At 51.1% G+C, this 20,421-nt stretch overlaps 1 protein-coding gene across 1 annotated transcript in view; it reads right to left on the bottom strand.

Annotated features, from left to right (window-relative positions):
• LOC146869333 (uncharacterized) overlaps positions 1 to 20,205 on the bottom strand; it is a 70,558-nt gene extending 50,353 nt beyond the window's left edge. Inside the window, exon 1 of the mRNA XM_085650540.1 lies at positions 19,117 to 20,205. Within this exon, the coding sequence (XP_085506666.1) occupies positions 19,117 to 19,177 (61 nt within the window). The 5' untranslated portion in view covers positions 19,178 to 20,205. The remainder of the gene's footprint in view (positions 1 to 19,116) is intronic.
• Between the last annotated feature and the right edge of the window lie 216 nt (positions 20,206 to 20,421).

Here is a 20,421-nt window from a genome sequence, read left to right as displayed (position 1 = left end):
CGCCAACAAAATGGCCTCCTTAATCCAGCGACTGATCGTCGAGAGGGAGGGTTTCAGGCCCTGACGTGATAAACCATAATTGACAAATAAGTTGTCCGCTTTGCAAAAGGAAGACGTGCGTGACAAATAGATCAATAAGGCACGACGAACATCCAAGAGGTGCAACAGGGATTCCTCATCCGAGGAAGGATCAGGACAAAGACTCGGAAGAACCACCTCAGTAGACCTGTGAAAATAAGAATCCACCTTTGGAATAAACGTAGGATGAGGTCGCAATACCACATAATCCGACAAAACCAACAAAAACGGGGCAGAACGAAGGAAGGCACCCAACTCACCCATACGTCTGGCAGAAGCAATCGCCACAAGAAATACCACCTTGAGTGTTAGAAACTTCAACCCCACCGACTCCAAAGGCTCGAAGGGAGCCAACTGCAAGGAACGCAAAACCAAAGGCAGGTCCCATGGTGGAGGACACATGATAGGACGGGGGCGTTGGAAAGAGAGAGACCTAAAAAGTCCAGCAACCAATGGCGAAACAGAAACCAAAGGGAGGACATGGAATGCCCGAATCGCAGCCCACTGAGCCCGAAGAGTCAAAATGGCCAAGCCCAACACAAAGCCATCATTCAAAAAATCCAAAATGCGAGCCGGGTCCAAAGAAGCCACCGACAGATCGTGACTCAGACACCAAGAAACAAAATTATCCCAGTGCTTCGCATAGGATTTAAGAGTAGAAGGTCTCCTGGATTGCTGAATGACCCCAGCCACAGCCATCGAACAACCATTCCGCATCAACGAATCCCTCTCAAGAGCCAGGCCCGCAGACCCAAGGAACGGAACACAGGCAGAGGAAGAAGAGGACACATTAGAGGCTAAGGAATGAATGGCAAGGCCCACCCCGGAGACACAGCCAATTCCAATAGCAGGGGATACCAAGGTCGACGCATCCAACCCGGAGCAATTAGTAGCACAAACGACCCCTCCCTCTTGATCTTCTGCAAGACCGCCGGAATCAGGGGAACAGGGGGAAAGGCATACAACAGACCCTTCGGCCAACTGAACGACAGGGCATCCACCCTCCAGGCCTCCCGGCAAGGCATAATCGTGCAAAAGCAACGGATCTTGTAATTGTCCTGGGAAGCAAATAGGTCGACAATCGGATAGCCAAACATCCTCCGCAACCTCCTGAACATCACATGCGTCAGGGACAAAGACCCCATGGAAGGAAACACCCGGCTCAGACAATCCGCCACAGTGTTCTCCGCGCCAGGAAGGTAAATGGCAGAGAGGGACTCCAGATGTACCTCCGCCCAACAACAAATCCGACGGCTGAGGCAACTGAGGGATCGAACCTTGCACACCCCTTGATGGTTTACATAAGACATCACAACCTGATTGTCCGTTCGGATCTGTACATGGTGACCCCGAACAAGATCCGAGAAATCCAACAGACCCAGAAGGACGGCCTTCATCTCCTTGTAGTTGGAGGAACATGACAACACCGACTGAGGCCAAACCCCCTGAGTTGTTGAATCCCACAGAGTAGCACCCCACCCCAGCAGGCTGGCATCGGTAGTGACCACGCGGGTGGGAACAATCAGAAAGGGGTGGCCCCTGGACAGATGACCTTCGTCCAACCACCAACTCAGGACCACCCGAACGTCTTCCGACATAGGAACCAAAACACCCATATCTAGGGAACAGGGGTCCCAATGCGAGAAAACGTGGGACACCACCGGGTACATGTGGAGGCGAGCCCATGGCACAGTCAACAACGAGGCCGACATCAGACCCTGAACCCTCAACCATAGGCTCACAGGATGAGAATGCCCCAACAACAGGGCACGAACTGCAGACACCAGGGACAGAATCCTGGGAGGGGGTAGGAACACCATCCCCAACTGAGTCCTGAACAGAGCCCCAATGAAAGTCAATTCCTGTGCAGGAACCAGGGAGGACTTCGGTACATTCACTAGGAACCCATGATGCTCCAGAACATGGCACACTCTCTGGACATGCAACTCCGCCTTAGGAAGAGAAGAAGCAGAAATTAAAATGTCGTCCAGATAAGGAAAAACACTAATGCCCTCCCCATGCAAAAGACCAATAAGAGGAGCCAGAACGTTAGTAAAGACCCTGGGAGCAGAGCAGAGTCCAAAGGGCAGTACCTGGAATTGGTAATGACGACCCAGCACGCAAAACCGGAGAAATCGCTGAGAGTCTGGATGAACAGGGATATGCAGATAAGCATCCCTCAAGTCTATCGATGCAAGGAAGTCGCCCTGAGATATCAGAGGAAGGATCAACTGAAGGGAAACCATCTTGAACTTCTGGTGAGGGATGTAAGCATTCAACCACTTTAGGTCCATCACTGGTCGAAGATCCCCAGTGCGCTTTGACACCAGGAATAGGATGGAATACACACCCAACCCCAATTGATCGACGGGAACAGGAATCACCGCACATTTGACCAACAGGGATTCGATGCCGTCCAAAAGCGCCAATCTCCTTACAGGGTCTCTGGGACAAGGAGTGGCCCTGAAACAGTCTGGGGGAGTCCGGATAAATCCAAGACGCAAGCCCTCTGAAACCACCTGCAGCACCCATCGGTCCGACACATTCATTCTCCAAGAATCCAGGAAGAAACTGAGGCGACCCCCAACCGGACCCAAACCAGGAGCGATCTAGTCATGACTTTGGTGCAGGATTGGAGGAGGAAGATGAACCGGAGAACCGGGTTTTACCAAAGGAAGGAGCACCCCGGCCACGCCCCCTTCCACGAAAGGGCTGACCAGCCCGACCCCTCCTAGAAGGGCCAAAAGCCCGCTGAGAACCAAATGAACGGAAGTGACTCGCCCTCTCAGGAGCCAGGAGTTTACGATCCTCCGCCGTTTTCTTTACCATGTCATCCAGAGGCGACCCAAAAAGTTTAACCCCAGAAAAAGGAATCTTCATCAGGAGATTTTTCTGCGCAGCATCAGCCTTCCAGGAACGAAGCCACAACTGGCGTCTCGCAGCCACCGAAGATCCAGCCGCGGAAGCCGCCGCTCCCAAAGAGTCAAAGGAGACATCCGAAAGCAACCGAACCTGTTGTTCCATCAAAGCCAGGGTAGAAGAAACATCCTCTCCCTGGTCCAACAATTCAGACAGAGACTGAAAATCCTTAAGCAAGGATTATATAGTGTAAGAAGCATAGGCAGCCGCCCTGATAGAGAAATTTGCAGCCGCAAAAGTGCGCTTCACCGCACCATCCACTTTACGGTCAACCGGGTCAGCAGGAGAAGAATCTTCTGAAACCACAGTCCCATGAGACGACATGCTGGCCAACAAAGAATCAACCTTTACCGAGGAAGGGAATTTCACAGCAAAATCCTGCAGCGGGTACCTCTTATTCAAAAAGCGTGGAAAGGAACGCTTGTCCACATCCTTCCATTCATTCTCCAGGACCCTCAAGACTGAAGAGTGTAGAGGCAAAGAATCAGGTTCAGGACGTTGATATTGCGCAAATAGATCGTTCTCCAGAGGAACAACAGAAGCAGGAAATACCAAGTTCTCTCGAATGTGACCCAGCACCTCCTTCAGGTCGGCACCTTGCACAAAACGACCCTTGACATCAACCTCCTCCTCATTCTCAGAATCAGCAGCCGCAGCACCATCAACCTTAGCCCGCTTCGCAGGAGGAATAGGCACCTGACCCTGCATTGCAGCAGCCACAGCAGAATTGATCATCTGCTGCAACACGTCCATAGAGGGGATCTGTATAGTCCAGAACCAGAAGCCACCACCAATGGATCAGGAGCAGAATCAGCCACAGAACCACACTCCATCATAGACAAACACAAGTGGATGAATGAATAAACACAGGCAAGGAAGAAGACAACACGCCTGGCATAAAAGGCCCCGGGGTTGCTAGGTAACCATACAAGCCAGGCCATGCACGCTGAAAAAACCCAACATAAATGACGGGAGAAACAGCCGCGCGCATGCCCATAGACAGTGGAACAGGAATCACCGCACTACAGAGATCGTCGCGTGAGGTCGGAGTCAGACCGAACACCGCCCCACCGCAGTCCGAAAAGGAAAGCGCACGGGAGTCTCCCGCCCCCACAGCAAGCTCACGCGGCCCCGTCAGCAGGTAAGAATGCGACCGGGAGCCTCCGGCCCCCAGAGCAAACGCACCCGGCCGCGCTACGTCCGCTTAGCAGGACGCGCGGTCGGGAAAGTAAACAAACCACCGTCAACAGGCAGGAAGAGGAATCCAGAGACATAGCAGGACTCCCTCTCCAAAAAGTGAGACGACATGCTGACCACAGTATAGACAAACGCCATGAAAGTCCGCTGAAGCAAGACCAGAGGCGCGAAGGCAGAAGAAGGGGGAAAAAAACATATAAATGAAAAACAATATAAACACACTACTTCCCCCAAACTAGATACCCTAGGGCAAAACGGGTCTGCTCAAGCAGGACCCCAGCCCCACTCACCTGACCATCAGGTAACACAGCACTTGGAGAAGTGCAGAAAAAAAGAACAGATCGAGCTGGTTGGTTTGTATCCTGTTATGGGATTGGCTGAAGCCACTGGGGGCAATATTGGAGGAGGGAGGGGAGACTAGAGCGCTGCTCTTTTATTTTACTTGGAGTTCTGTGTGGAGCCGGAGGCTCATATGTATTACTGTGGCGAGGAAGACTGGACGAGGAGGTAATGCCGGCCCCTTCTCCTCCAGCAGCACACCTCACCACCCGTCCGAGCCGGGGTAGAAGCTACTGTTAGCCACTGTCAGCTTCACGGGCTCACTCACTTCGCTTCCGGGTCAACAGACGGGGCCACTGTGCGCAATGATGCCAATTAACTCATGCAAACTGCAGTATTATTTTACACACTCAGCAACCAAATTTTAACAAAAAAAGGAATGTGAACCCCCTTATTACCATAACTAAACACTTTAGGAATCTTAAAAATAAGGGGAAATGTTGACTACGTAGGAAATATCCAGTCTGAAACAGCTGATACCATAAGATTTCCTGAAATGTAATTGAATTAAGAGGAGCATCAGCATATTGACAATATATAAAATTGTGTCCAGTCGCGAAGAACATACAGAAAACATAAATATTATCATGTTAGAAAATTCTCTGGTTCCCATATTTAATATATTTTGTCCAAACTCCTCCACAAAGAATTAACACTAACTGATTTGAAAGTAATACACACCAAAAACTATTAGGCAACTGCAGTAAAAAGTTAGAAATAAGTGCAGTATTTTTCGGGTTACAGGCATTTCTTTTTTTAGTACATGGCTGCCAAAACCTCCAGGTTGTACAATGAATTATCAGGATGCTGTTTACTCCAATTAGCCCCAGAACCTTCCAAGAAGGTTAATTTCTGTCTGTATCTAAATTAAAACACAAACAAACAATGTCAGCCACGCCAACTTTTTTATCATGGTTGTCATTTCGGTAAAACAAGGCGTCACTAAATATTACCAACAGCAAACACACGGATATTTCCATGTTCAGCAAAGCCATATGCAGCAACGAAAAAAGAGTAAAACCGTGTTAATTAATAATTTCCACAAAAGCAACAAAATATGTAAAATTATGAACAAATCCGAGGGATTAACAGAAATTACAGAAAGCTCTGGATGACTGGAATCTGAACAAAGAAAACAAATTCATAAGCAATGGCATTCCAGACAAAACAAACAGGAAACATGCAGCCACACACCAGTATATAAAAGCGATAAAAAGTAAAGTGTAAGGAAAGGAAATTGGGAAAGACTGCACAAGGACAAAAGATGTCTCAGGCAATGTGTGAACAGAAAAAACATTCACCTGGTGGATCATCTCACTTTGAAGTCAGGGAAAGAAAAGTAAAGAGCCACCCTCAGAAAAAATGTCTGATATTTGAGTTTGGTCTTTGATTGCACAGCAGATGTGATGAGATAAGAGCAAGATTTACAGGCCTGTTTACAGAACTGCTGCTCGGAGCGATTGAAAACATGAGCACTTGTGTGGACTGCTCTTCAACAAAGAAAAATGTTGTTGGTAAGACAGTTCCTAAAATGGGAGCAGTGGATGGTTAGCAGTAATTTGTCCATGCTCTCAGGGAGGGCTTATCGCAGGAAGAGGCATGACCCATACGTGCCATGGACATATGGGGAGAAAGAATAGAAGAGCGACAATGGAGCCAGCAAATGGGAAGCCTATGGGGGGGGATGAAGCCCACAAAGTATGTAAAACATGTCTCTTTGAGACAGCACGTGCGCTGTCTAGCCGAGGCCTAAAAACAGCATGGCCTAGGTCAACCTACGGGACAGATATGAATTGAAGCTTTAGCTCATAGGCAGTGGTGCTGGGACAAATTTTAGAGGGGAGTTCTGGCCAAATGTCACCCCACTAAAGGCAGAGGGGATATATTGCGGTTTTTGAAAACATAAGAAATGCAACCAGAGTAAAAAACTATTTGATGGGCCCCTTTTTTGTTCATTCTACATCTAAACTTTCAGGATGTATGGGGTGCAACAGCTTCTCCTGCAGCTTTAGCTCTAGCGCCACTGCCCACATGCCCATACCCCACAGAGCATGCCTAGTCTGCCTATGTTATTGCTTGCAGGACCGGACTGGGAACCCAATGCAGCACTGGCAAATTTTGTTAGACTAGCCCCGGTACGGTGCATAACGAGCGAGAGACCCTGACAACTACAAGGGGGACTTGGAGGGGTGAAAGTTGAGGGGTGTCCCCCAAAGAAAACTTGGGGGGAAATGGCAAAAAAGGCGCACTGTACAACACATTTTATTATATATTCAATTGTATTAGCTTTGAAAGCATGGTTAATGATGGCCTTACAGTGCACCAGGATACCCAGTCATAACCAGAGGCATTCTTATGGAGAACACCAAAAATGAGATGCCAAGCGTGAAACAGGAACTTAAATATAAGACAAGTGCACACATTCACTGTTAAGCACAACCAAGAAGCTGAGAACACGATGAAATACCATTTTGAGAGATGTCAGCATCCTCCAACCCAATAAGTGGCACTACAGGACGGCTTTAGCACGGGTGGTGGCCTGTCTGACAGTATTTTTGGGCACCCCCCCCCCACAGGACCTGCTCCTCCACAGATTCCCTCACTATCGCTCTCCAACAGTGCCCCTCATCTCTCCATACCCCCTCAGTCACATGTATTTCATTTGTGTGGTGGCACCTCTCACACCAGTGTAGGGTTTCAGTGCACTTTACATCACACACACATCCAGAGACAATGAAGGATACATGTGAAATTTACTGAAAATAAAATTTTAGATAGGAAAAAAGTGTAGAATTCAAATTTCATCTATACTGGTGGGCATGTTTTTAGAGTGATTGTTCTGGAGAAGCACAAACTCAGGATTCAAAATGTACAACAGTGTTTAGGGTTGGCTTTAGTAATAATAATTTATTTCTACCCAGACAAACCCTTTTTAGCAACATTAGGATTATGAAAAACTGGGAAAAAAACATGAGCTTTCTAACCTGTATCATGCAGTTTTCATGCAGCTCTGTGATGGCAGTTCAGCTCACTGTGCTAGATTACGATTGTAACTAATGAACTGCAAGTAACAAAAGTATCTCTATGTCGAAAGCAGTACCCCACTGAACTATCCACACATAATACAGATCTGTGAGCTGCATGGTACATGCTCTTTGCAGAAGGCATATTAACCCTCTGTGCTACCTTAGAGGAGTCAAACCTGCCGCTACACAAAACCCCGATCACTCTCCAGCAGGTACATTATTCACCAGCATGATGTTGACATTTTTATTGTTGCCTAAAAACTGCTGGATGTAAAAGTAACTCTAGTGAGTTCGTTTAAACCCATAACAATTTGAAAAACAACAGTTGCTACCCACTGCCCCTTCCTGTTTCGCTGATAAACCAGCCCCCAGTAAAAGAAAATGGCTCCCAGGAACAAAAGGGCCCCGACCCTTCCAGCCTCCCAGGGAAACACCCAATGCCCGTAAGGTCAGCCCAGCTTCGATTGCCTGCCACAGTAAACACCACCCAATCTCCAATACTGCCTTTGTGTTTTATGGTGCTGTTATGTACACAAAGCTAAATAAATACTGGTCGCATCGAAGCACAACCGACTGCCTAGTCTGTTGGTTCTGGTGCGTCCTGCAAACTGAATGTTTGCATCCGCCCCAGAGCTGCTCACAATACCAGTGCATTGTACATTGTTCATATGTACAGCACAGAACACACTGCAGAGTCTCCAGCTGCCTTTGCTTTTACACTATGAATACATTGCATTTAATGATAAATTGAATCAAATAACCACAGACAGGCCCATCTATTCACTGCATCTCCTGCCTTCTGCAGCCTCAAAGGCAAAGCCTAATACCTGCCTCCCCATCTTTGCACACTGTGCGCTTTTGCATCCTGCTCTGTCCAGTGGTCCTCCTTTGCACCCTTACCTCCCCCTCTTTACACCCTGTGTGCCCTTGCATCCTGCTCTCTCACGGGTGCTCCCCCTTTGCACCCATCTCCCCTCGCATCCTGTGCTTTGCACCTACACCGTTTCTCTTCACTCCTGTGTGCCTCCTTGTACCATGTGCTCTCCTCTGTGCGCCCTCCTGCCCTCTCCCCTTGCACCCTCTGCTCTCCCAGTTGCATCTGGGACCAGGGCCGGCTTTAGCGCTGGTGGTGCCCAGTGCAACAATGTTTGTTGGCGTCCACCCCATCCCAATGACCACCTCCGCCGCGGATTGCCTTACTGCCACCCTTTAACAGTGTCCCTTTAACAGTGTCTCCATAAGCACTCTCTCTCAGATGTATTTAATTCGTGTTCAGCGTCACTCATGCCTGTGAGGGTATCAAATGCAAAAAGAACAATTGATGGACAGAATGCAGAACAATCTCATACATTCACCCCAGTAGAGAGATCTGGGCCTAAATCCATCGTGTTTTTGCTCGCCATGCCAGTTTCGACCCAGCCATATGCAAATCAGTCTTGACCCTACGCCCAATGGGAACAGTCCAGCCCGAACTGCCAGGCCAGGTCCTCCCTGGACTGGAAACTGAAGGTATAAAAGTACTTTACATCACACACACATTACACAGAGACAATCAACCATGCGTGTGTAAATCGGTGTATAGGAAATGCTACATAAGACAGAAGACTACAAGGTGTAGGAGTCACGTGTCAGTCATACTGGTAGGCAGTATAGTTTAAGAGTGCTTGGCCTGGAGAAGCACAAACTCTGAATTTAAAACATAACACCATGGTTGGAGGTTTTGTTTCATAATAGGAATTGATTTCAACCCATATGAACCCTTTTTAGGAACATTAGGATAATGAAAGACGGGAAAAACAAGCAAGTAACAAAAGGATCTCTCTGACAAAAGCAGTAACCCACTGAGCTATTTACATTATATGCACTTTGTGATCTGCATGGTACACATTCTTTGCAGCAGGCATATTAACACTCTGTACTACCTTAGATGAGTCAAAACTTCCACTAGACGAAACTCCAATCGCTCTCCAAGAAGAAGAGTTATCTTGACATTTTTCTTGGTGCCTGAAAATAGCTGGAGGCAAAGAAAGCAGCAGCAGGTGCTTTTGAAACTCATAATATACTTTTGAACAGGGCCCCCCACCCGAAGTTGACACCCGATGCAGTGGCACATGTGGCACTGCCCTAAAGCCGGCCCGGTCTTGGACTTCCCACTTGCACCCTGCACTCCCCTTGCAGGCTGGTGTCTCCCAGCCTAGGCAGTCTCCACACCAAGTCTGTGTGTGTTACCAACAATGATACACTCCGCCTTGCATCAAGATCGGACTCCTACACCACTCTCGCTGCTGCCCCTACTCTCCCCGATGCCCCTACTCTCTCGCTACCTCTACTCTCACTGCTGCCCCTACTCTCGCTGATGCCCCTACTCTCGCCGCTACGTCTACTCTTATCGCTGTTCCTACTCACACTGCTGCCCCTACTCTCCCCGATGCCCCTACTCTCTCGCTACCTCTACTCTCACTTCTGCCCCTACTCTCGCTGATGCCCCTATTCTTGCCGCTACGTTTACTCTTATCGCTGTCCCTACTCACACTGCTGCCCCTACTCTCGCCTCTGCCTCTACTCTCGTCCCTTCTCCTACTCTCCCTGATGCCCCTACTCTCGCCACTACCTCTACTCTCATCGCTGCCTCTACTCTCACTGCTGCCCCTACTCTCACTGCTGCCCCTACTCTCACTGCTGCCCCTACTCTCTCGCTACCTCTACTCTCACTGCTGCCCCTACTCTCGCTGATGCCCCTACTCTCGCCGCTACGTCTACTCTTATCGCTGTCCCTACTCACACTGCTGCCCCTATTCTCCCTGATGCCCCTACTCACTCGCTACCTCTACTCTCACTGCTGCCCCTACTCTCCCTGATGCCCCTACTCTCTCGCTACCTCTACTCTCACTGCTGCCCCTACTCTCCCTGATGCCCCTACTCTCTTGCTACCTTTCCTCTCACTGCTGCCCCTACTCTCACCGCTACATCTACTCTTATCACTGTCCATACTCACACTGCTGCCCCTACTCTCCCCGATGCCCCTACTCTCTCGCTACCGCTACTCTCACTGCTGCCCCTACTCTCCCTGATGCCCCTACTCTCTCGCTACCTCTACTCTCACTGCTGCCCCTACTCTCACTGATGCCCCTACTCTCATCGCTGCCCCTACTCGCACTGCTGCCCCTACTCTTGAAGCTACCTCTACTCTCACCACAGCCCCTACTCTCACTGCTGCCCCTACTCTCCCCGATACCCCTACTCCCACTGATGCCCCTACTCTCCCTGCTGCCCCTACTCACGCCGCAACCTCTACTCTCATCGCTGCCCCTACTCGCACTGCTGCCCCTACTCTCCCTGATGCCCCTACTCTCACTGCCACCTCTACTCTCCCTGCTTCCCCTACTCTCCCTGATGCCCCTAAGCTTGCAGCTACCTCTACTCTCATCGCTGCCCCTACTCTCACTGCTGCCCCTACTCTCCTTGCTGCCCCTACTCTCGCCGCTACCTCTACTCTCATCGCTGCCCCTACTCTCACTGCTGCCCCTATTCTCCCTGATGCCCCTACTCTCACTGCTGCCCCTACTCTCGCCGCTACCTCTACTCTCATCGCTGCCCCTACTCGCTCTGCTGCCCCTACTCTCCCTGATGCCCCTACTCTCACTGCTGCCCCTATTCTCCCTGATGCCCCTACTCACGCCGCTACCTCTACTCTCATCGCTGCCCCTACTCGCTCTGCTGCCCCTACTCTCCCTGATGCCCCTACTCTTGCAGCTACCTCTACTCTCATCGCTGCCCCTACTCGCTCTGCTGCCCCTACTCTCCCTGCTGCCCCTATTCTCCCTGATGCCCCTACTCACGCCGCTACCTCTACTCTCATCGCTGCCCCTACTCTCCCTGCTGCCCCTACTCTCACTGCTACGTCTACTCTTATCGCTGTCCCTACTCACACTGCTGCCCCTACTCTCCCTGATGCCCCTACTCTCACCTCTGCCTCTACTCTCATCGCTGCCCCTACTCTCACTGCTGCCCCTACTCTCACCTCTGCCTCTACTCTCGTCCCTTCCCCTGCTCTCCCTGATGCCCCTACTCTTGCAGCTACCTCTACTCTCATCACAGCCCCTACTCTCACTGCTGCCCCTACTCTCCCTGATACCCCTTCTCCCACTGATTTCCCTACTCTCACTGCCGCCTCTACTCTCATCGCTGTCCCTACTCTCCCTGATGCCCCTACTCTTGCCGCTACCTCTACTCTCATTGCTGCCCCTACTCTTACTGCTGCCTCTACTCTCACTGCTGCCCCTACTCTCACTGATGCCCCTACTCTCATCGCTGCCCCTACTCGCACTGCTGCCCCTACTCTTGAAGCTACCTCTACTCTCACCACAGCCCCTACTCTCACTGCTGCCCCTACTCTCCCCGATACCCCTACTCCCACTGATGCCCCTACTCTCCCTGCTGCCCCTACTCACGCCGCAACCTCTACTCTCATCGCTGCCCCTACTCGCACTGCTGCCCCTACTCTCCCTGATGCCCCTACTCTCACTGCCACCTCTACTCTCCCTGCTTCCCCTACTCTCCCTGATGCCCCTAAGCTTGCAGCTACCTCTACTCTCATCGCTGCCCCTACTCTCACTGCTGCCCCTACTCTCCTTGCTGCCCCTACTCTCGCCGCTACCTCTACTCTCATCGCTGCCCCTACTCTCACTGCTGCCCCTATTCTCCCTGATGCCCCTACTCTCACTGCTGCCCCTACTCTCGCCGCTACCTCTACTCTCATCGCTGCCCCTACTCGCTCTGCTGCCCCTACTCTCCCTGATGCCCCTACTCTCACTGCTGCCCCTATTCTCCCTGATGCCCCTACTCACGCCGCTACCTCTACTCTCATCGCTGCCCCTACTCGCTCTGCTGCCCCTACTCTCCCTGATGCCCCTACTCTTGCAGCTACCTCTACTCTCATCGCTGCCCCTACTCGCTCTGCTGCCCCTACTCTCCCTGCTGCCCCTATTCTCCCTGATGCCCCTACTCACGCCGCTACCTCTACTCTCATCGCTGCCCCTACTCTCCCTGCTGCCCCTACTCTCACTGCTACGTCTACTCTTATCGCTGTCCCTACTCACACTGCTGCCCCTACTCTCCCTGATGCCCCTACTCTCACCTCTGCCTCTACTCTCATCGCTGCCCCTACTCTCACTGCTGCCCCTACTCTCACCTCTGCCTCTACTCTCGTCCCTTCCCCTGCTCTCCCTGATGCCCCTACTCTTGCAGCTACCTCTACTCTCATCACAGCCCCTACTCTCACTGCTGCCCCTACTCTCCCTGATACCCCTTCTCCCACTGATTTCCCTACTCTCACTGCCGCCTCTACTCTCATCGCTGTCCCTACTCTCCCTGATGCCCCTACTCTTGCCGCTACCTCTACTCTCATTGCTGCCCCTACTCTTACTGCTGCCTCTACTCTCACTACTGCCCCTACTATAACTGATACCCCCACTCTCACCATGGCCCCCACTCTTCCTGCCCCTTTGCATTCTCGGCTTCCACTTGCATCCTGCTCAGACCCTGTTGCACCCTATGCTCTCCCTTCTTTCACCTTCTGCGCTTCCTTACACTACCCTCTTGCAAGCTATCCCCTTTTCTTCATATGCCTGGCACTGCCCTCTGCCCCAATGCACCCAGCTCTCCCATCCGCGCTCCATGTGCTCCTACTGTACACTTCGCTTATCCCCGTGCTCCCATGTTGCTCTTTCATTTGCACAATGCCCCCTCCCCCTAGCACACGTTGCTCTTCACCACTGAATCCTGTCTACAAACCACTTGTAAACCAGGTGCCCTTGCTCCCTGCACTCTCCCCCTGCACCCACTACTCCCCATTGCCCCTTACACCCACCTAGTACCCTTCACACTCCACTGCTTGCTTCCTCCTTTCACTTGGCCCACCTCCTTGCACCCTGTGTTCACCACTTATACTCTATATTCAATACGTGTACCTTGCACCCCCTTCATTCCTGCCCTCCCTTCCTTGCACCCTGTGTTCATCACTTATACTCTATACTCAATACTCGTACCTTGCACCCCCTTGTTTCCTGCCCTCCCTTCCTTGCACCCTGTGTTCATCACTTATAATCTATAATCTATACTCAATACTTGTACCTTGCACCCCCCTTGTTTCCTGCCCTCCCTTCCTTGCACCCTGTTTTCATCACTTATACTCCATACTCAATACTTGTACCTTGCATCCCCCTTGTTTCCTGCCCTCCCTTCCTTGCACCCTGTGTTCACCACTTATACTCTACACTCAATACTTGTACCTTGCATCCCCCTTGTTTCCTGCCCTCCCTTCCTTGCACCCTGTGTTCATCACTTATACTCCATACTCAATACTTGTACCTTGCATCCCCCTTGTTTCCTGCCCTCCCTTCCTTGCACCCTGTGTTCATCACTTATACTCTACACTCAATACTTGTACCTTGCATCCCCCTTGTTTCCTGCCCTCCCTTCCTTGCACCCTGTGTTCACCACTTATACTCTACACTCAATACGTGTACCTTGCATCCCCCTTGTTTCCTGCCCTCCCTTCCTTGCACCTTGTGTTCATCACTTATACTCTACACTCAATACTTGTACCTTGCATCCCCCTTGTTTCCTGCCCTCCCTTCCTTGCACCTTGTGTTCATCACTTATACTCTACACTCAATACTTGTACCTTGCATCCCCCTTGTTTCCTGCCCTCCCTTCCTTGCACCCTGTTTTCATCACTTATACTCCATACTCAATACTTGTACCTTGCATCCCCCTTGTTTCCTGCCCTCCCTTCCTTGCCCCCTGTGTTCACCACTTACACACTATACTCAATACTTGTACCTTGCATCCCCCTTGTTTCCTGCCCTCCCTTCCTTGCACCCTGTGTTCACCACTTATACTCTACACTCAATACTTGTACCTTGCACCCCCCTTCATTGCTGCCCTCCCTTCCTTGCCCCCTGTGTTCACCACTTATACTCAATACTTGTACCTTGCACCCCCCTTGTTTCCTGCCCTCCCTTCCTTGCACTCTGTGTTCATCACTTACACACTACACTCAATACGTGTACCTTGAACCCCGCCTTGTTTCCTGCCCTCCCTTCCTTGCACTCTGTGTTCATCACTTACACACTATACTCAATACTTGTACCTTGCACCCCCCTTGTTTCCTGCCCTCCCTTCCTTGCACTCTGTGTTCATCACTTACACACTATACTCAATACTTGTACCTTGCACCCCCCTTGTTTCCTGCCCTCCCTTCCTTGCACCCTGTGTTCATCACTTATACTTTACACTCAGTACTTGTACCTTGAACCCCGCCTTGTTTCTTGCCCTCCCTTCCTTGCACCCTGTGTTCACCACTTATACTCAATACTTGTACCTTGCACCCCCCTTGTTTCTTGCCCTCCCTTCCTTGCACCCTGTGTTCACCACTTATACTCAATACTTGTACCTTGCACGCCCCTTGTTTCTTGCCCTCCCTTCGTTGCACCCTGTGTTCACCACTTATACTCTACACTCAATACTTGTACCTTGCACGCCCCTTGTTTCCTGCCCTCCCTTCCTTGCACCCTGTGTTCATCACTTATACTCTATACTCAATACTTGTACCTTGCACCCCCCTTCATTCCTGCCCGCCCCTCCTTGCACCCTGTTTTTACCACATATACTCCATACTCAATACTTGAACCTTGCACCCCCCTTGTTTCCTGCCCTCCCTTCCTTGCACCCTGTGTTCATCACTTATACTTTACACTCAGTACTTGTACCTTGAACCCCGCCTTGTTTCCAGCCCTCCCTTCCTTACCCCCTGTGTTCACCACTTACACACTATACTCAATACTTGTACCTTGCACCCCCCTTGATTCTTGCCCTCCCTTCCTTGCACCCTGTGTTCACCACTTATACTCAATACTTGTACCTTGCACCCCCTTCTTTCCTGCCCTCCCCTCCTTACACCCTGTGTTCACCACTTATACTCCATACACAATACTTGTACCTTGCACCCCCCATGTTTCCTGTTTGTCCTTCCTTGCACCCTGTGTTCACCACTTATACTCTAAACTCAATACTTGTACCTTGCACCCCCCTTCTTTCCTGCCCTCCCCTCCTTGCACCCTGTGTTCATCACTTATACTCTACACTCAATACTTGTACCTTGCATCCCCCTTGTTTCCTGCCCTCCCCTCCTTGCACCCTGTGTTCATCACTTATACTCTAAACTCAATACTTGTACCTTGCACCCCCCCTTCATTCCTGCCCGCCCCTCCTTGCACCCTGTGTTCACCACTTATACTTTATACTCCATACTCAATACTTGTACCTTGCACCCCCCTTTCATTCCTGCCCTCCCTTCCTTGCACCCTGTGTTCACCACTTATACACTATACTCAATACTTGTACCTTGCATCCCCCTTGTTTCCTGCCCTCCCTTCCTTGCACCCTGTGTTCATCACTTATACTCTATAATCTATTCTCAATATTTGTACTTTGCACCTACCCTTCTTTCCTGCCCTCCCTTCCTTGCACCCTGTGTTCACCACTTATACTCTAAACTCAATACTTGTACCTTGCACCCCCCTTCTTTCCTGCCCTCCCCCCCTTGCACCCTGTGTTCACCACTTATACTCTATACTCTATACTCAATATTTGTACCTTGCACCTACCCTTCTTTCCTGCCCTCCCCTCCTTGCACCATGTGTAGGAGAGTAGGATCTGCTTCTTATGGTTACCCCCGCTTTTTGCTGATGTTTCACTGTTTTTCGACTTAGCCATACTGAGGCCCTGCTAATCAGGACCCCAGTCTATCTGTTTCCTACTCTAAATTGTTTACATGTACTTTAGGTACACTCCGGATTGGATTCTGGGGTACCTTTGTGAGTCCCTAGTATATTGTATACTATGTACCCAGGGCATAGGTAACCCAGACGCCTACCAGGGGCTGAAGCATGTATTTTGCCACCCCTGGGAAGCCTGTTAAAATTACACAATAGGTCTGCTACTGCAGCCTGTGTAAGGTGGTGTATGCACCCCTTACAGAGATATAGGTTACCTATATCTCTCCATATCACTGCACTTGTAAACCTATCAGTCACCCCTATGGCAGGATTTAACAATCCTGAAGGCAGGGTGCTTGGTTTCATGTGAGAGGGCGCATGAGCAGAGCCCCTCTGCAACTTTCGGAATCTTTATTCCGGGGTTGTTTGTGATGCAGCCAAACCATATACTCTTAAGTGCATTATAACCTCACGGTAAATGCTAACTTTGGAATGGCTGCATAGAAACATGTTGTGTTTGGTGTCAAACACCTTGGAAGCATACCCCCACACCAGTATCTGGTGTGGAAGGTATGATTCCACCCTACTAGAGGGAGAAACATGGCACCACCGGTATACCCGGTACCAGCTTAACAGAACCCTGGCATCACAAAAAGGATGCTGCTGCCACAGACACAAGTCTGACCTCCTGCTGCTGGACGAGACTCTGGCAGGGGAGGCCTGGACAATAGGCTTCCTGTCAAAGTGAGGTGTGACCATCTCCCAGACAGGCTTTAGTGTATTGGGGCTGGGTGGGTGCACTCCAAGAGTGCTTTGAGGTCTGCTCTGGGGGCACATTTAGTGTCCCTGAGTGTAGTCCAGCTCAAACCGGTTGCAGGGGCCATCAGCCCCTGCTTTGGTGCGAAACTGGACAAAGGAAATGGGTGTAGCCACCCCTCTTTCCAGACCCTCCCATAGGTAGGTCCCCAGAGCTAGTCCAACCCCTTCCTTGGGTATAAAGTAGGAACCCCTGACTACAGGATTTACCTGGACGAAACTCTGATACATAATCTTGGAACTTTGACGATCTCCAAAGCGCTAGATGACTGAAGAATCTCCCTTGGAGTAAAGGAGTTACTCCCCTGCTTGGCAGGCACCAAAGACGCAACGGTCCGGTCTGCATCTCCGAAGCTCCTGAGGACTCTGAAGAATTTTGCAACACAGGAGGTGGGTTCCCGTGGTCTCTGAGGTCGATCTGTGCGCTCAGCAACTCTGGGGCCTGTATCCCTGGTGGAGACCGTGCAACCCGAATCCCTGGGCACCGCAACCATTTGCAGAAGCATCAGCTTTGAGGCGACCTCTGCAGCTGTGCTTTGGGTTACTTGTAGCCCTGACCCCAAGGAGCATTTGCACCGAAGATTGTCCGCCTACACTCCACGAGTGTTCCGTGAACTGGCCCTTTGTGTTTGCTCTCGATGTCCCTTCGCGATCCCTGGTCCGTCGACTGGTGGGTCCCCGTGAAGGCAACTCTAACTCTGATTGTGCTTACCTGGTTGCTCCATACGTGCCCTGACTCGCCCTTGCTTGGGGGTCCCCAGGACCTTGCTGGTCCGCACCGAAGCATCTTTTCTCATCCTGCTTGGGTTGCTGTTGCGAAGGCTTGTTGTGTTCAATCCGAGCACCAACACCACAGCACTCGACATCCTTTGTGGGACAGCTCGCCCCTGGCTCCTGGTTGTCGTCGACGTCTCCTGTTCCCCGTGGCAGGGAGTCAAGCTTCACCTCTTTGCTCCTGAAGCACTCAACATCGGTGGGCATTCGTCTATTGTGCCCCTGGTCACTGGCTAGTGACCCAGACTCTGTCCCCTCTGCTTTCAGGTTCTTCACATCTTCGATCCAGGCTCAGCCCGGACACTTCTCCTCTTCCTGGCAACAGCACTTTGCAGCAGATCGCCATTGAAATAAACAACGATTCCCAACACCATTTGACACCTATGCACCCGGCTTCCCTGGGTGAGGTAACTCGAGTACTCCGGTGCTCCCGTGGGTGTTGCCCTAGAACCCCCTAAGTCTAAAGGGGTTTGCTCAAAGTCCTCTCCAAAGTGTCCTTTATCTTTAAAATTCCAACCGCAACTTTCCCCATAGAAGGTAACAGGGCTCGCGGCTGTGTTTTCACAGTGCACACGTCCCCCGTGGGTCCCCTGGGTGGTTCCTTGGGGTCCCGGCGATTCTACAGGCTCTAGGCACTGTGTCTAGGCAAGTCGTGGTTCTTAGACCACTTTCCTAAAATATGGCTTGGTCCCCCCCTGGGGCCCATTGTATATTGCGCTATTTACTGTCGTTTTTTTGAACTGTGATACTGTGTATCTTGGACTCTAATCTCATAAAGAGATTAATAGTGAGTGTTTAGAAATAAATAGATATATGTTATATAAACCTTGTGTGATTCTCCTTTCATTTAGTTATTCAAGAGGTTATAATCTGGTAAACCAAGCAGCTTTACACTCCTTCCGAATGGAAACATTATATCGACCCTGCCCCGAGGGCAGGTTTTGAAGCAGACACAGGAGTGTTTTCTCTTTGACTGCACTATATGGATGACGGAGAGGGGTGGACACGTCGAGGGAAAGAAAACACGTCTTCCTCTTAGAGTTACCGAGGGCTGATACTTTAATACACTCAAGTCTCTGGGTGTGAGCAAAGACTACAATTCCCAGAATGCTGTATCAGCTGAAAGGAGCCCTCTGGTAACCACTAGGAGTAAAACAAGCATGCAGCAGTGAACATGTGTAACTCACCACATAGTGCCAGCGCGTAGAAAGGCAAGGCCTTGCTGGTGAGGGGGTCCCTGCTGCCCATACTGGTCGACCGCCTCCTGCTGCGGCCTCCAGAAGCGTCTCGGGCGCGACGTCCAGCAGCCTCCACAGGCGAGAGCAACCACACCCTCCACAGGCGCAGTCTCCAGAACCCCCACACCTGCGACTTCCACCAATGTCCACAGGTGCAGCCTTTGGTAGGGTTCACAGGTGCAGTTTCTGGCGGGGTCCACAGGCGAAGCCGCTGGCAGGGTCCACAGGCGCTGCCGCTGGTAGGGTCCACAGGTGCAGCCTCTGGTATGGGGTCACAGGTGCAGTTTCTGGCGGGTTCCACAGGTGCAGCCTCTGGTAGGGTCCACGGGTGCTGCCTTTGGTAGGGTCCACGGGTGCAGCCTCCAGTAGGGTTAACAGGTGCAGCCTCTGGTAGGGTTCACAGGTGCAGCCTTTGGTAGGGTTCACAGGTGCAGCCTTTGGTAGGGTTTACAGGTAGTATCTAAAGGTACAGCCTCTGATGGGATCCACAGGCACAGTCTCGGGCAGGTTCCACAGGTGCAGACTCTAGTAGGGTCCACAGGTGCAGCCTCTGGCGGGGTCCACAGGTGCAGTGTCTGGCGGGGTCCACAGGTGCAGTCTCGGACAGGTTCTACAGGTGCAGCCTCTGGTAGCGTCCACAGGTGCTGTCTCTAACGGGGTACATAGGTGCAGTCTCTGATGGGGTCCACAGGTGCAGTCTCATGCAGGCTCTACAGGGGCGGCCTCCAGCAGCCTCTCACAGGCGCAGTGTCGTCAGTGCCCGAAGACTCTTTAAGGAAGTCCCTCTCTCCCATCACGCGGACTGCTCTCCTGACGACTTGCTCCCCCCACCCCCTACCGGAGTCTCCCAGTGTCATTCACCTTCACCTGCAGCCGCTCCCTCGCTGACAGGAGGAAGTTTCGTAATTTCTCTTTAAGGAATCTGTGACGTGATCACTTCACACAACCTGGAGACCCGCGTCTCTTTAGAATGCCAGCCTCGCCCTGAGCGCTCGCGGCCAGGTATCTGCCTTCATCTGCATAACTAGTGTCCCCTGTAGCCTCGTGACCCTCCAGCACCCCCTCAGGCAGAGCTCTCAGGATGTCATTGATCCCACGAACATGACGTAAACAACCCCTCCCCCGCGTCACAGAGGCATTACGATTCACCGAAGAGGAGCGGGTCCAAGGCGGGGATCCTTTCTAATGTATTCTCATATAGCGCTTCAGCCCCTCCTAAGCACATTAATAGCCAGTGCCGCTATTACCAAATGT

Source organism: Triturus cristatus, chromosome 1_1 (genome assembly GCF_964204655.1).
Source record: "Triturus cristatus chromosome 1_1, aTriCri1.1, whole genome shotgun sequence".
Taxonomy (NCBI): domain Eukaryota; kingdom Metazoa; phylum Chordata; class Amphibia; order Caudata; family Salamandridae; genus Triturus; species Triturus cristatus.
This window is presented reverse-complemented; position numbering and strand designations above follow the sequence as displayed.